Source organism: Oncorhynchus masou, chromosome 28, assembly GCF_036934945.1.
Source record: "Oncorhynchus masou masou isolate Uvic2021 chromosome 28, UVic_Omas_1.1, whole genome shotgun sequence".
Lineage (NCBI taxonomy): Eukaryota > Metazoa > Chordata > Actinopteri > Salmoniformes > Salmonidae > Oncorhynchus > Oncorhynchus masou.
Window position 1 is genome coordinate 13,198,359 of NC_088239.1, and position 14,052 is coordinate 13,212,410.

The 14,052-nt window shown below is 42.1% G+C and overlaps 1 protein-coding gene across 3 annotated transcripts; it reads right to left on the reverse strand.

Moving 5' to 3' along the window:
- Positions 1 to 4,564: 4,564 nt before the first annotated feature.
- Positions 4,565 to 12,958, reverse strand: LOC135517180 (eukaryotic translation initiation factor 5A-1-like). 3 transcript variants are annotated; one of them, XM_064941253.1, is made up of 5 exons: positions 12,938 to 12,958; positions 9,421 to 9,608; positions 8,494 to 8,598; positions 5,774 to 5,905; positions 4,565 to 5,669 (listed from the first exon to the last, which is right to left on the reverse strand). In XM_064941253.1, coding segments are annotated over exons 1-5 (495 nt in total). In that variant the 5' UTR covers positions 12,939 to 12,958; the 3' UTR covers positions 4,565 to 5,600. The 3 variants fall into 3 exon arrangements, with proteins under 3 accessions (XP_064797325.1, XP_064797324.1, XP_064797327.1); XM_064941252.1 differs by lacking the exon at positions 12,938 to 12,958 and adding an exon at positions 12,458 to 12,488; XM_064941255.1 differs by lacking the exon at positions 12,938 to 12,958 and adding an exon at positions 12,315 to 12,420.
- Positions 12,959 to 14,052: the final 1,094 nt, after the last annotated feature.

A 14,052-nucleotide genomic window follows, 5' to 3' on the forward strand; every position in this document is an offset into this window, starting at 1 on the left:
ATGTAATGTAAGATCAAGCATTACATGTCTCATCCCCTCTCGACTGAAGTTCTGCCTGAAGTGAATGAACTAGCTAGCTAGTAGCTACCACATCCAATTCATCTCTAGCAATCTGTCAGTAGCAGTATTTAACAGCTGTAGTGTCTGGAAATGGTTTGTAGTATGTTTCAACAGAAGTAAATTACCACGGCTAGTTCTGGCCAGTTGATGTACCATTTGGAGTTAGAGAAAAGTTGGATAATGTTAGCTAGCTCACTGACTTTAGCTATTATTTTTGCCTCGATCACACTAGACCTGAATCAAATGATGAAACCAGCAGCCAATTGAATACAGATATGGTGACATTTTTTGAAAGTGCAACGGCAGTTTTTATTAGTCAGTATAGCAATCTAACGTTATTGAGCGGTCAGTTTCCCTAGCTCGTTCCCTACTCTTTTCCATACTGACACGGTATAACAGCCGTACAGGCTGTCATGGTGCAGTCAGTACACAACACTATGGTCATCATGTCTTAGCAGGATCAGATGGTGACCGGTGCCCCTGCAGGGTAAGACAGCCAGGGAAGACCAGTTTACAGAGTTCAGGTGAATTTTTATATTATATCAACCAGTGAATGGATACAAAGTTCCATCTTAAATTGCTGGTAATTTCCATGATAAAACTATTGATTATATTATTGGATAATATAATGTAGAAATGTACATCGAGGTAACTCTTTGTCATGCCTCATCTGAGCAGGATCAGATGGTGACAGGGGTCTCAGCTGGGGAAGACCAGTCTGTGATGGTGCTGAGGTGATCTTTTGCAGATGCAACACTATTCTCTATGCAGCAAACACTGGACAAGACAGAAGCTTCAAAGATGAACTATTTTAAGACAGTCTGACAAACCTCTACAGTTGATTTCCAAACTGTATCAAGGGTTGATAGAGGCTTTTCCCGATAAAACAAACAGTGAGACGCTAAAATGTTGATACTGGAGACTTATCAGAAGAAACTGTGTGACCTACCATTTATAGCATTTAAGAAATGGGTTGCCATTAATTGAAAGGTTGGCCATCCTCTCACAATGTCAAGTTATGGATCACTAGATTTGATTTATTACCAGATTTTAAGAGTAATTTTCATAAGGTCTGGATGCCTTATATGGAATACTGTATGACAAAAGGAGTCGACATTGAAAACATGCCCACATCAGCAAGGATGCTTATACTGCACAAAAATATAAATGCAATATGTAAAGTGCTGGTCCCATGTTTCATGAGCTGAAATAAAATATCCCATTTCTCATTTGCCAAAATAATTCATCCACCTAACAGGTGTGGCATATCAAGAAGCATGATCATTACACAGGTGCACCTTGTGCTGAGAACAATAAAAGTCCACTCTAAAATGTGCAGTTTTGTCACAACACAATGCCACATATATCTTAAGTTGAGGGATAGTACAATTGGCAAAACTAATTCTGATTGGCTGGGCCTGGCTCACAAGTGGGTGGGCCTATCCCATGGCACTTATCGTAAGAGTAGGGGTGTTAACCCCAGTGTCCTGGCCTTCATACCACCATGGCTACTTAATCATCCCCCTCCTCTCTCCTGTAACTATTCCCCAGGTTGTTGCTGTAAATGTGTTCTCAATTTACCTGGTAGAATAAGGGTTAATAAGTTAGTTACATTTGCTGCTAGCCTGAATCTGTGTGTGACAGTAGGCTGTTAGAGATTGCACAGATTTAAAATGTGCCAACCTAAATGGCATGATGCGCTGTGCCAAATTGTTAAATTAGGGTTTGTTAGGTCATGAAAAAGAAAAGTTTCATAATTGTTAATGTAATTCATAAAAGCACACTTAAACATGATCAATAAAAAAGATCCATTATCAGAATGACCCTGCAGTGCATGTCTGTGTGTGTGCCAGTGGGCGGTTGCCCAAGGTGAGAGAGGACATATCAGCAGCAGGTTTAAAATAATCCCAAACTAGATCACCAATTAAAAACATTACTTGTAGCAGTTATAGTTAACTAAGGATTAATTTAGCTGTCGCCTTTCCACTGGTACTGTAGAGCCTAAATAAATCTGCACCGTTGGAAAATGGGGATTCCCCTCTATTAAACAGTAGCCATTAAATGGCACAACATATTCTAATAGCCTAACTGACAAAACTTGCTGTGCATAGATCACCCCTGAAACATTAACATTTTAGGCTTATATGATAACACGTCTAGTTGTACCTTGCTTTGAAGTGACCTACCTTATCCATTTGATGCCTGATTTATTGAACAGGGGAATAATTTTGTAAAGACAAAGGTATTTGGTTGGAATATTTTACATCAAGGGTGGCAACCCTCCTCCAGATTAGCTACTGGGTGTGCAGGCTTTTGTTCAAGCCCTGGTCTAACCACATTGTAGCCTAAACATCAGTTGCTCAACAGGACCTTGATAAGCAGACTTGGGTGTTTCAGGGCTGGATCAGAAGCCAAACCTGCACACACAGAAGTTATCCAGATGGGGGGTTTACCACATGTGACTAACAGTGCAGTTCTATGTGGGGGGCTAAGTGCCTTGATCAAGGCACAATGGCAGATGGTGGTAGGTCTACATGGGATCAGACAGCAGCTTTCAAGTGTCAATAATGCGTGACTTTTTTCATGTAGGCTATAAGTCATGAACATTTGGTTAAAACCCATGGAAAATGTGTATAAACATTGGTGAACATAGTCTAATGGACCGACCTGGAAGACAGCTCCTGCATTTATCCGTCAATCACTGGGTAAACCGTTTGGACGCTACCAACGTTTGTGAGAAGACTGATTTTTGGGATGTCTCATGGTCTGACAAACACCGCAGATACGGACGGTCACCATTGGTGAGACGCAGTCCACGCAACAACAAAAAACACATTTATTTTAGACAGCTTGTGGTCGGGACTTTTGTATTACGTAACTCGATTGCAAATAACTCTAGGGGGTTAAGTTTAAAATTTTCTTCCACATTAAACATTTTTTTGTTGTAGATTACTGACAATTAAAATACCTTTTAATCCCACTTAAAAGTACAAACAGTTTACATACAAAAACAATTACATCTCCTCTGCCCAGACCAACGCGCTCGCACCGCGTCCCTAATGTCTGTAACATGACCTGAAACTGCACCATTTTGTTTCTCTCTGTAACACATTCACTTTCAATATTTAAATAATAAATTGTTTTTCCCCCTCCATTGTGTTGATAACATAGCCGTGGCAATCACAAAATGAATGCACTGGGTCTTTTCTACTCTGTATTAGAGGACCGATACAGCACGTTCCATTTCGTCCCAAAGGAGTTCCATTAGGTTGAGGTCTGGGGACTGTGCAGCCAACTCAAGTTAACTGAACTCGCTGTCATGTTCCAGGCAAGGTTTTTCCAATCAGCTGTCCGGTATTGGTGATGGCATACCCACTGGAGCCACTTCTTGTTTTTAGCTGATAGCAGTGGAACCCAGTGTGGTCGTCTGTTGTAATATCCCACCCATGAAAAGGATCAACAAGTTGTGCGTTTCGAGATGCCGTTCTGCACAACACTGTTGTAGTGCACAGTTATGTTTGTCAGCCGCTTGTTTGCCCATTCTAATATTATATAGAACAGTAACTGAATGCCTTGATGCCTGCCTGCCTGCTTTATATAGCAAGCCATGGCTACAGGACTCACTGTAGGAGTGATCCATTTTCATGAACAGGGTGGTGTACTTGAACTGGCCTGAGTGTTTGTACTAGTTTAGTGTTAAGGCTGATCTGAATCATTGTCCTGGTTTGAGAGCCTTGATGACCCCCACTCAAGCATGCAGATGAGTTGTATGAGATATGGATTGTTGTGTGAAGGGAATGGTGTCTTCACACTGCAGTGTCAGGCATTCAGGCAGGGCGTGGCTAGCTGCCATATATGCCCCTGCAGGGATAGGGCTTCATCTTGGCTCAAACCCAGCCAGTTTCACTTAGTCATTGAACCTCAACTGAGCCCTGAACACTGGTGATATCTGCAGTGCTTTGCTACTGCAGCTTGCTGTGTACTCCGTCTGGGCATGAGACTGGAAGGACATGAAGCAGTGGAGTGAGTGTACTTCTCAGGGTATCAGGGCCCAGATGATCAAGTTATTGGGATAGGATGCATAGAACTAGAATGACTAGAACAGGCATCCCCATTCAAGTCAATGAGTCATCCGTTCTATTCATTCCATCCTATAAGAACTTCGAGGCTGCTGTAGCAAACTGCCCTTAAGGCTGGGAGTGATGAACTGATGATGTGCAACTCAATATTGCAGAAGGCTTTGTCTCCTTTTCCAACTTCCACCATTCTAATTCATCAGACTTATTCTCAGACCAGTGCAGAGGGAGCTGAAGTCATGTTACCGATGTGTCAGTTGCCAGGGATCAAACTGATATACTATGGACCCAGGCAACTTGGACAGCGGAGAGTCCACAACCAAAGCTGAAACCTATCCATTCCTGTGTCATTATTTAACAGAATCAGGCATTGTTTGGAGTGAAACATTCTAGTGTGAAGACAAACACAGAACCACCACCAAGAAGGCTGTTTTTCTATTTGTTTTAACTTTATTATTTTTTGCCATCTCCAGTCAGGTGACAAAGGCCTCGAGTGAACAAAATAAGTTTGCAACTCCACCCCCCCCCCCCAATCGAGCCCCTCACACACACCTCACTGCAAAATGCCTTCCAGAACATTCCACCACACCAACGCCTCACTCTTTCCGACTATTATGGGATGCCCAGGGCGGGGCTGGGTTGCCATGGTGATAGGCAAGCGCACTGGACCCTCCGGCTTTCTAAACAGACAGAGCGGCATTGACAAGAGAAATCACTGAAGTTTGGTTCCATATTTAGCATCTTTTCTCTAATGTTCTTTCTTCACATCGAAGTGTTTTGAAATGCTGGAGTGGTACTGTTAAGACTGCTTGTTAAGTGCTAGCCACCAGCGTTCCCACGGTTTGGGAGAAAAGCATCTGAGTTGTCTGATCAGCCAGAGCAGAGAGGCCATGCTGGGAAGCAGCAGTATGGCAGCCAGAGGGACAACCCTAACGTAGTTCAATGTCAGTAAAAGGGGCCCCAAGCCCCCCCTCCCACCATTCAAACAGCTCCCCCCTCCCTCTAAAAAGGCATCAGACGAGCTCAATTATAAGGAATATAAAAAAAATTATCATAAAAAAGCTGGAGCCCATCATTATTTTAAACATTCAGGAATGTATGTGGCAAGACAAACATCTCGAAGGCAAAAATAAACAGGAATGAGGAAGAAGTCAAAAAAAGAATCTATTTCACCAATAAGTACTTTTCTTTATATAGTAGATTATGTAGAACTAAACAAAACCTCAGTGATCCGGCAGAATGCCAGCCAACACAGCGAGCGTGCCGCAGTAACGCTGGGACAGTCCGACAGCGTCGGAGAGAGAGAAACCAAAAAACGAGAGGGGAAAAAACAAAGGAGTAATCACAACAGAATGATTGAGGTGGTCTGTGAAGGCCGTCGCTTTGGTGACAGAAGAACCAATAAGAATACTAGAGACTGGTTGTGGGTGGAGTTTGTTGCCTGGGCAGGTCAGTCCTGTTTTTCTATTTGCCACCGGTCATCTGCTTAATGGCCACAGCACACTCCTCCCCCATAGCAGACAGCACAGAGACCTGCAGACAGATATGATTGGTTAAGGCTAAGACCACCACTAACCAAAACAAACTGGTCAAGCTTCACACACCACCCAAAACATGCACAAACCCCCCAGACTCACCAGGATATCCTCTGAAGCGGCAAACTTCTGCTCGATCTCCTTGCCCAGGTCTGAATCAGGCACGCGCAGGTCCTCCCTCACGTCTCCATTGTCACCCATGAGGGACATGAACCCGTCAGTGATGTTCAACAGCTGGAAACACAAGCACTATGTTACATCTACAGTCGGACACATGAATGCACATTCCAGGTAGTCTTCATTTTAGTCACCGTGCAGATCAGAACGCAATAAGCAAAATAAAGACAAGCGATGGTGTGAGAGGTGAACATGTTGGGAAGTTAGTGTTAATTTGTTTTGTTAGCCATCACACCAGGTGTGTGACTTGGTCACTGTAGTGTAACGGCCATCTCCAAGGAGATCTCTGTAGCAAGAACCATTCACACTCACGCCACGGGTATTGGGTGCAGTGCTGGGTGATCGTCGTGCATTAACACAGGGGAACGCTCCAATGCCAACCAGTGTGAGCAAATATACAATTCACAGTTACATTAAGTGGAACTGACAGCGTTAACTACTTTGCAGATATGGAAAAAACAAATCAATTTAAAATATTTAATTCCCAGTTTATGCTACAAAACCAACTTTATAAGAGGTTTAAAAGTAGGTTATATTTGACTCAACATTCCACGATGTACACTAAGGCATTGTTGGCAGACAATATGGAGGTAGTTCCATGCATGATTAATATAATTCACCAATACATTTCTTGGTAGTGCCAAAAAATATTGCTATAAGGTTGTAAATCACAGCTGGCCTGGTACATTGTTTGCTGCCTCTATTCAGGATGCACTGTCAGTGTCCATAACTCAATATTTTGGACAGAAACAGATGAATGTAACTAAGGCTGGGAATGTCAATACAATGAAACTAGCAAGGGCAATGACCACAAGTCAGTCATAACGTGGCTAGCGTATCTATTTATGTAGCAAGCTAAAAACACGGAGCCTAACGTTAGCTAGCTGCTCGGAGGATGTCATTGGGAGTGGGTGAGTTACTGTCTCCTCCGCCCTGTATCATTTCTTGGTGGATATACACAGCTAGATATGCAGGTGTCATTTGGTTAGTGAGCAACAACTTAAAACCACTTATCCAGAATGGATTTGCCAACGACAAAGATATGCTATCAGCTCCGATACCAGCACAGTCTTTGTTTCAGAGCGCAGAATAACTTATTAATTTACCAAGGCACAACACCGGCTGAATATGACCGGTGTTGGTAAAGGTAGGCAAAAAGTCAGTCAAGAACACTCTAGATAACATGCAAACAGCCTAGCTAACTAGCTCTGCTACAGCAAGTAAACTGGTCAGAAATGTGTTCTCTCATTTGTGTCTGGAAGTAGCTAGCAAGCAAGCTAGCCAACTTTAGCCAGTTAGCTTGGTTGCAGGCAAGCTGCAGAAGGACGAGTAAGCTACAATTCCCCATAGTTTATCAGTGCAAATTGACAACCAACTAGCAGAAACAGTTTGACAGGATATATCTAATGTTTCTTCGCTAGATTTTTAGCTCATCTTGCTCTGGCTAGCATTAGTTGTTGATGTGCATAAGAGGGAGAGAGAGCTTAACTCTTTATGGTTGTTTGATCAATAGGACTGTCAAGTTCCCAAATGTAAGAGGACTAAGGTGGTATTTACATAGTTGAAGAAATCCATTCAGGTGTATTTTGTGGCTTTTGGTGAATGTGTTCTAATGATCTAAAGTTGTGCTGTTGCAACTGCCTGTAAACACACAGTCCAGTTCAAAAGTGAATGATGACAGGCCCAACTGCCTGTAAACACACAGTCCAGTTCAAGACGATGATGACAGGCTTCTATGGCAAATGGCTTGTTTGCATAAAGGTGTACTTGTAGCCCTGGTTGGCAAAGGTGCACCGGTCTGCATAGACTGCAGTACTGGACAAGATGTGTGCTTTTAGGTTTTATTTGCTGCCATGTTAATTGTTTGAATGCACAGCTACTTTCCCATTCTATATTGCTATAGAATTTTCACAAATGCCTTAGTATACATCATTCCCAAACATTCTAATTTATCAAGATGACCATATCTAAGTGCTAGCTTGTCATTCTTCCAGGGGGTTTATGTGAACAGATTTTTAAAAAAACATTTAATTTAGCTAAAATGCAGTCAGTTCCACTTTAATATGTGATCAAATGTGTTTAAATGAAGTACCGAGAATGAGTGAGAAGCACTGAGGCACCCAATTGACCATACCTTAAAGGCGCTGCATGGTCAATCCGGAATCTGCATTTGCCGCGTAGCATTTACTGTGATACGGCCTCTGCAGAAGTCAGGGCATTCATATACCAGCGTATTTGATCCTGCTTTGTGACATAGGTCTTCCCCCAGATAATGTAAACAACTTCCCAATGCCTCAGCAACTACTTCAGAGCAGTACATCTCTGGACAAGGATGACAGCAGTTCTCACAAGTCCCCATACATACTGACCGGCTGAAAACCATTGTGACCTGCCCAAATGTCTTCTGGGAGTTTCTAGCCTTATTATCCCAGACTGTGGTTGGATTGACACCAGACAGTGACTGCAGTGTTAAGTGGATTTGCTAGTCTCTAGGAGAGTAGTGGCCTGATAGAATTAGTCAAGTCCTTATTGAATTAGTAGGCAAGAGGTTAACTGGTATTCTAATTATGTGAAAACATGTTGGATAAGAGAACCCTTGTGGCATAGGAAAATCTTCACTGGGCAGAAAGGGAGCTCACACTGACCTGGAACTCATTCCTCTTGATGTGGGGCACGTCCATGTTGTGGGTGGAGGGGCACATGTCCTCATACTTCTTGTTGGTGAAGATGTCAATGCCCACCATGTTAACCTAAAGAGGACAGAGTTTTACTCCACCACTAACAGCATTGTCATAACATGTTAAGTAAAACCTCATTTGACGAGTCAAAAGTTATGATTGGAGAATTCAGACAAAGCCCTTATGGGTAAATTACTACAGATGTGGACAACGCATGTACTATTATGGGTGCTGGTTACAGAACTCAACTGTTTTATATCAAAATCTGGGTTGGACTTCAATGTCCATGAGACGAGAACATGCTCTCGTGTTTGTCTATAAAGCACTTCTGAATAAACTACCGCATTTCTCATCACTCAATATTATAATTCCTAAAACCAGGTTTCAAGCATGGATTACACTTGAGGCCCATGTGATTTCAACAGAGTTGGGTATGGCTGCCTTCTCCTGTTACGCTCCTTGCCTATGGAATAGCCTGCAGACTAAACTTAAACTTGACTGTCCCCCTGTCGCCCATTTTAAACATTTATTGTAGGATATTTATTTTTATTTTGTATGTAACGGTTTCGGGTAATGCAGGTTATTGTGCAGTTCGGGGAATAACCTGTGTACATGTAATAATCTGTTACTGTATTTGTGTGTTATCTGTGATCATTTTGTTTGTCTTGTGTAGTTTCTTAATCATTGTATCTAAACTGTATGTGTAAACATGTACACGCAGGGCCCAGCTGTAAGAGAGACCTTGGTCTCAGTCTGTGTTCCTTGTTGAAATAAAGGTATAATTATAATGTACACCCGATATCAGATCACCCAAATTCCCCAATACTGCTGGAAATTTCCACCATGGGCATCCCTGGAGTTTGCTATTTGTACGCATGTCCAGTCAATCCCTACCTTGGCGTGTCCGTGCTTTCCTGTCTTGGAGGTGGACATTTCCACGATCTTGCAAGGGCGTCCCTTCAACACCACATAGCCGTTCTTTCGCAGGGCAGAGCACTGCATAGGAATGGTGGCGGAGGCGCCAGACTCTCCGGTGGTGAAGTCAAGATCAGTGTCTGCCATGGTGCGATGGATTAGGGGCACTGCAGGGGGAGATTAATAGGTTAGAACAGGCAATTACAGCTACAGCAGTGCCATTTAAATTCAATTATGTATGAATACTGATCAGAAAAGTCCAGAAACCCTGATTAAATGAGGAAAAACATCCCTGATTGAGCTACTGCACTGGCAATACATCCACTGGTCTATACTGGAAAACCATAACTCCACGACATCATAAAACATGGATATACTGCCAAATTCTCTAAAACAATGGAGGCAGCTTATGGTAGAGAAATTAACATTCAATTATCTAGCAACAGCTCTGGTGGACATTCCTGCAGTCAGCATGCCAATTGCACACTCCCTCAACTTGAGACATCTGTGGCATTGCTGTGACAGCCTGCACATTTTAGAGTGACCTTTTGTCTCCAGCACAAGGTCCACCTTTAATGATCATGCTGTTGAATCAGCTTCTTGATATGCCACATGTCAGGTGGATGGATTATTTTGACAAAAGGAAAATGCTCACTAATGGGGATGTAAACAAATGCGCTAACCATTTGAGAGCTTTTTGTATGTCTGGGAAATTTCTGGGATATTTCACTTCAGCTCATGAAAACAATTTACATGTTACGTTCATATTTTTGTTTAGTGTACATTTATTTCCAATGGAGTGCTGCGTTTGCCTTCGGAACATTGTGGTGCAGAGGCAGTGTGTTCTGGGTGGTGCGCACATTGGATTCATCCAAATGTATGCAAACAAGTAGTATGCGTAGGCTAAACAAAAACAGTAGCAAAATGTGAATGCTTAACTTTTGTTGCACACATTCACTAAAAATGTTGGGTTACATAATGAAAAGTTCTGACAATTTATTACACAGCATTGATGCAATGACACCGTTGGTCTGCTTATGGTGTTATGCACAAGTGAGTTGTGAAAAAGTAGAAGCTTGTCTTAGAAATAGTTTACATACTAACTGTATATGTCCGAACTCAGAATCAAATAAGTTTCCCATAAACATGGCTGCTGTGGTAGAATGTTTATTTTGATTGACGATTTTCTGGATTTATCAAAGTTGATTGATTTCAGGCATGTCCATGTAAACAGCCAGGATTAGTTGTTTTTGCAAAGCATGTTAATCAACATTATATTAGAGTGAATGTAACCATAGTCAATGTGGAAATTACTGAGCATTTGGCTCCTGACCATTTCAAATCGCATCCTCGACTTCGATTATTAAACCCATCCATCCATGACTAATGGAGACTACGTCATAGCCAACATCGTGTGGAGCTGGGGTGTCAAACTCATCCCATGGAGGGCTTAGTGTCTGCAGGCTTTTCCCTTTCAATTAAGACCCAGACAACCAGTTGAGAGGAGTTCCTTAATAATCAGTGACCTTATTTCATCAATCAAGTACGAGGAGCGAAAACCTGCAACCAATCGATCCTCCGTGAATCGAGTTTGATACACGTGATGTGGAGGATGAAAACGTGGGAATGGAAGTCCCAGCACCAGTGGAAAGCTTGCAGACAATATTAAAAGGTGACTCTTAATATAATTTCACAAATCAGACGAAATGAGTCGACCAGGGCCCGACCTCTTCTGGTTAAACATCCCCACGCCCTGTCCACGTGTCCCAGTTTGGCCTGCGCCTTGACTCGGGAGGCAGAACCGGAGTTCGCCGCGCAATAAACCTGACGCATCATAATGCCCTGGTAAATAACGGAGGCCTGGCCCGGAAAGCTCGTAACCGACCAGACAACATTTATTGCCTCGACAACTTCCTTTGCGCTAACGTCAGCTAGCTAATGATAAACAAGTACCAGCGATACCGTTCAGCCAACTTCTGACAAGTTTGACTAGGTTAGTAAAGAGGCTAACAAGACATCCGGCCAGGCCCGGTAACACGCTAGGTAACGTTGATGAACAAGTTGGGCGAATACATTAACACCGATTAAGGATTTTAAAGACATACATAGCAATTTTGAGTGTTAAACTAATAAGCGACTCGTTGGTTTATAAATAGAAGCGATAACGTGTTATCCAACTGGCCAGATGACTAGCTAAAATGAGTGTTTAGCGTGCTGCTGTTAGCTAGAATGACAATTCCATGCTGTTGTCGGAAAGCTCATTTTGTCAACGTGTGGGTAACTAAGTAATTGGCATTTAATCCATGCCAATATAGATAAACGTTCCCATTTGTAGAACGAACTTTCATTAAATGTAGCCAGCCAGCTACGACATGGTTGGCAAGCGTTAGTGATTACGAACACATTGTTACCTAGCCGGTTAGCTAATGTTAGCTAGCGATTACCAAAACAACGTTGTCTAAACAAATGGTCATTTTTAGAAAGTTACAATGTCAGTCATTACACAACTATATGCATGTTCAGTCTCATGTTAAAGTACATTACAGCATGGTTAGCTTTCCTAGCGGAGTTGTCAACATTTGGCTAGCTGGCTAGGCTAGTATGTCCAGTAAGACATGATGACTAACAACTTCCAACAAGCGCGCGGAAGGCCTCATGCCTCTTCATTAGAGCCGTGGATACAGAAACATGGGACCCACACCCTATCGCTGAGAGCACCTACACTCAGCAAACAAACTTAATTTCGACCATTTCACTTCTCTTTCGACTACCAAAACCTAAAACGAATATGACCAGTCAAAAATGAACTGACAAACTACTAAAAGTTGTATGTTTTGCCCCGTGAACAGAAGCACGCGCCATGCAACGCTTACCTTCCAGGAAAAAGAGGAACGGGACTGCGCAAGCGCGACCAATTTTACTGCGGCATCCGTAGAGTCGTCACAAGTTGCCACAAATCATAAACCCCGCCTATTTATACAATTTCTCGTAATGTTATTTTAAACCTAACACTAACCTTCCAATTGGCTCATTCATCCCCCATATGTCGTTGCTGTAATTGCGAATGTTCAGTTAATTTCTGGTAAAAATACGTAAAATAACCACACTGCTAACGGTATTCCTAACCTCAAGACCGAAAAGCAAATAGTTTTTAGTTTTCATGAATTTTTACGAGTCAGCTTTGACTGACTGTGCTATCAAGTGGACACGCATATGCCTATAGGGGGGAGGCATTTATTTGGCTTCCATTAAAGTGGTAGTCCAAAAATGTCTCTGTAGTAGTCTCTAGCACAATAATGGACTAAAGAAGCTTAACATTGCTCCTCATTGTCCAAGGACCTTACATGTTCTGTTTAGAGACGAATTGGCCCTTACGACCAAGTACTCCATCTTAACGCGAATCGATTCTCCATTGCGGTACACTTAAAAAATACACAAAGCCCTCTACTTTCATATCACATCAAAATAATTCCACAAATTAAAAATATACACTTACTGTACACTGTTTTAGCGCAGTTGCAGCCAACAATATTTGTTTTCAGTGACGACCCGCTTGCGGCGTCCTTCCATTCACACACAGGTGTTTGGAGACCAAGATAGCGAATTAGCACGCCTTTAGTCCCTGAGACAGGGTGGGTCGGTCGTGCTCACTTGGGCCGACGATGTCTCATAATGATTTTTTTGAACATATCTGTCCCTAGAGTTGGAAAATGTCTGATAGCAGTGCAGCAATTGTAACTTTCTGTATGTTATCACTATTCATTTCATTTCTTCCATAGGTATTTTAGCCTATGACAAACAATGTCAGTACACAACACGTTATTGCTCACTTAAATCCGTTAGTCATATATAATTGGAAAGCTTAGATTCACAGCTATCCATCAGACTTTGACCTCTAGGATACATATCAAAATAAAACCTGATACATTTTAAACTTTGTTTGATAAGTGGTTCTGAAAGTCATGAAATTACCTTTCAAATGATATAAAATATAACCAACTTTTATGGCATAGGCTACAACTATTATTTACAATATCACCTTTATTTTGCCATTGACATTAGAATGTTGGAAGCTTAGCCATAGAATTCCATGTAGTGGGGCAGCTATGTTTTAGGATTGTAAATGTAGTGATAGAGGCAGCAACTTGCACACACACAGCTGGAACTGGGGGTTTAAAAAGATGAGTAGATACTGGGCCATCACAGAATTCATACATTAACCCCACCGAAGCCTTTTACCAATTTGGCTATAATTCTCTATTTCTTTGTGATTGGTTGAGTTCGTCTTGCATAGCCCGGTGCCCCAGGTGTGCTGAGTTTGTTAATTTAAGGCCATTCCTTAAATGAACAAGTGAGCTCTGCAATGGAGTCAAACGTGGTTTCTATGTTGTGAAATTTTCATGTGATATGAAAGTAGAGTATTTTATGTTTCTAGGACTGTACCGCAATTGAGAATCCATTCATATTTAGATGGAGTATTTTAGCTGTTTTGGCTGCCAGAGCCAATTCACCTCTAAACAGAACATGTACGGTCCTTGGACTACCACAAGTAACGTTAGGTCGTTAGCCCAATATTGAACTAAAGTGTTTGCCGAAGATAGCACACTGGAT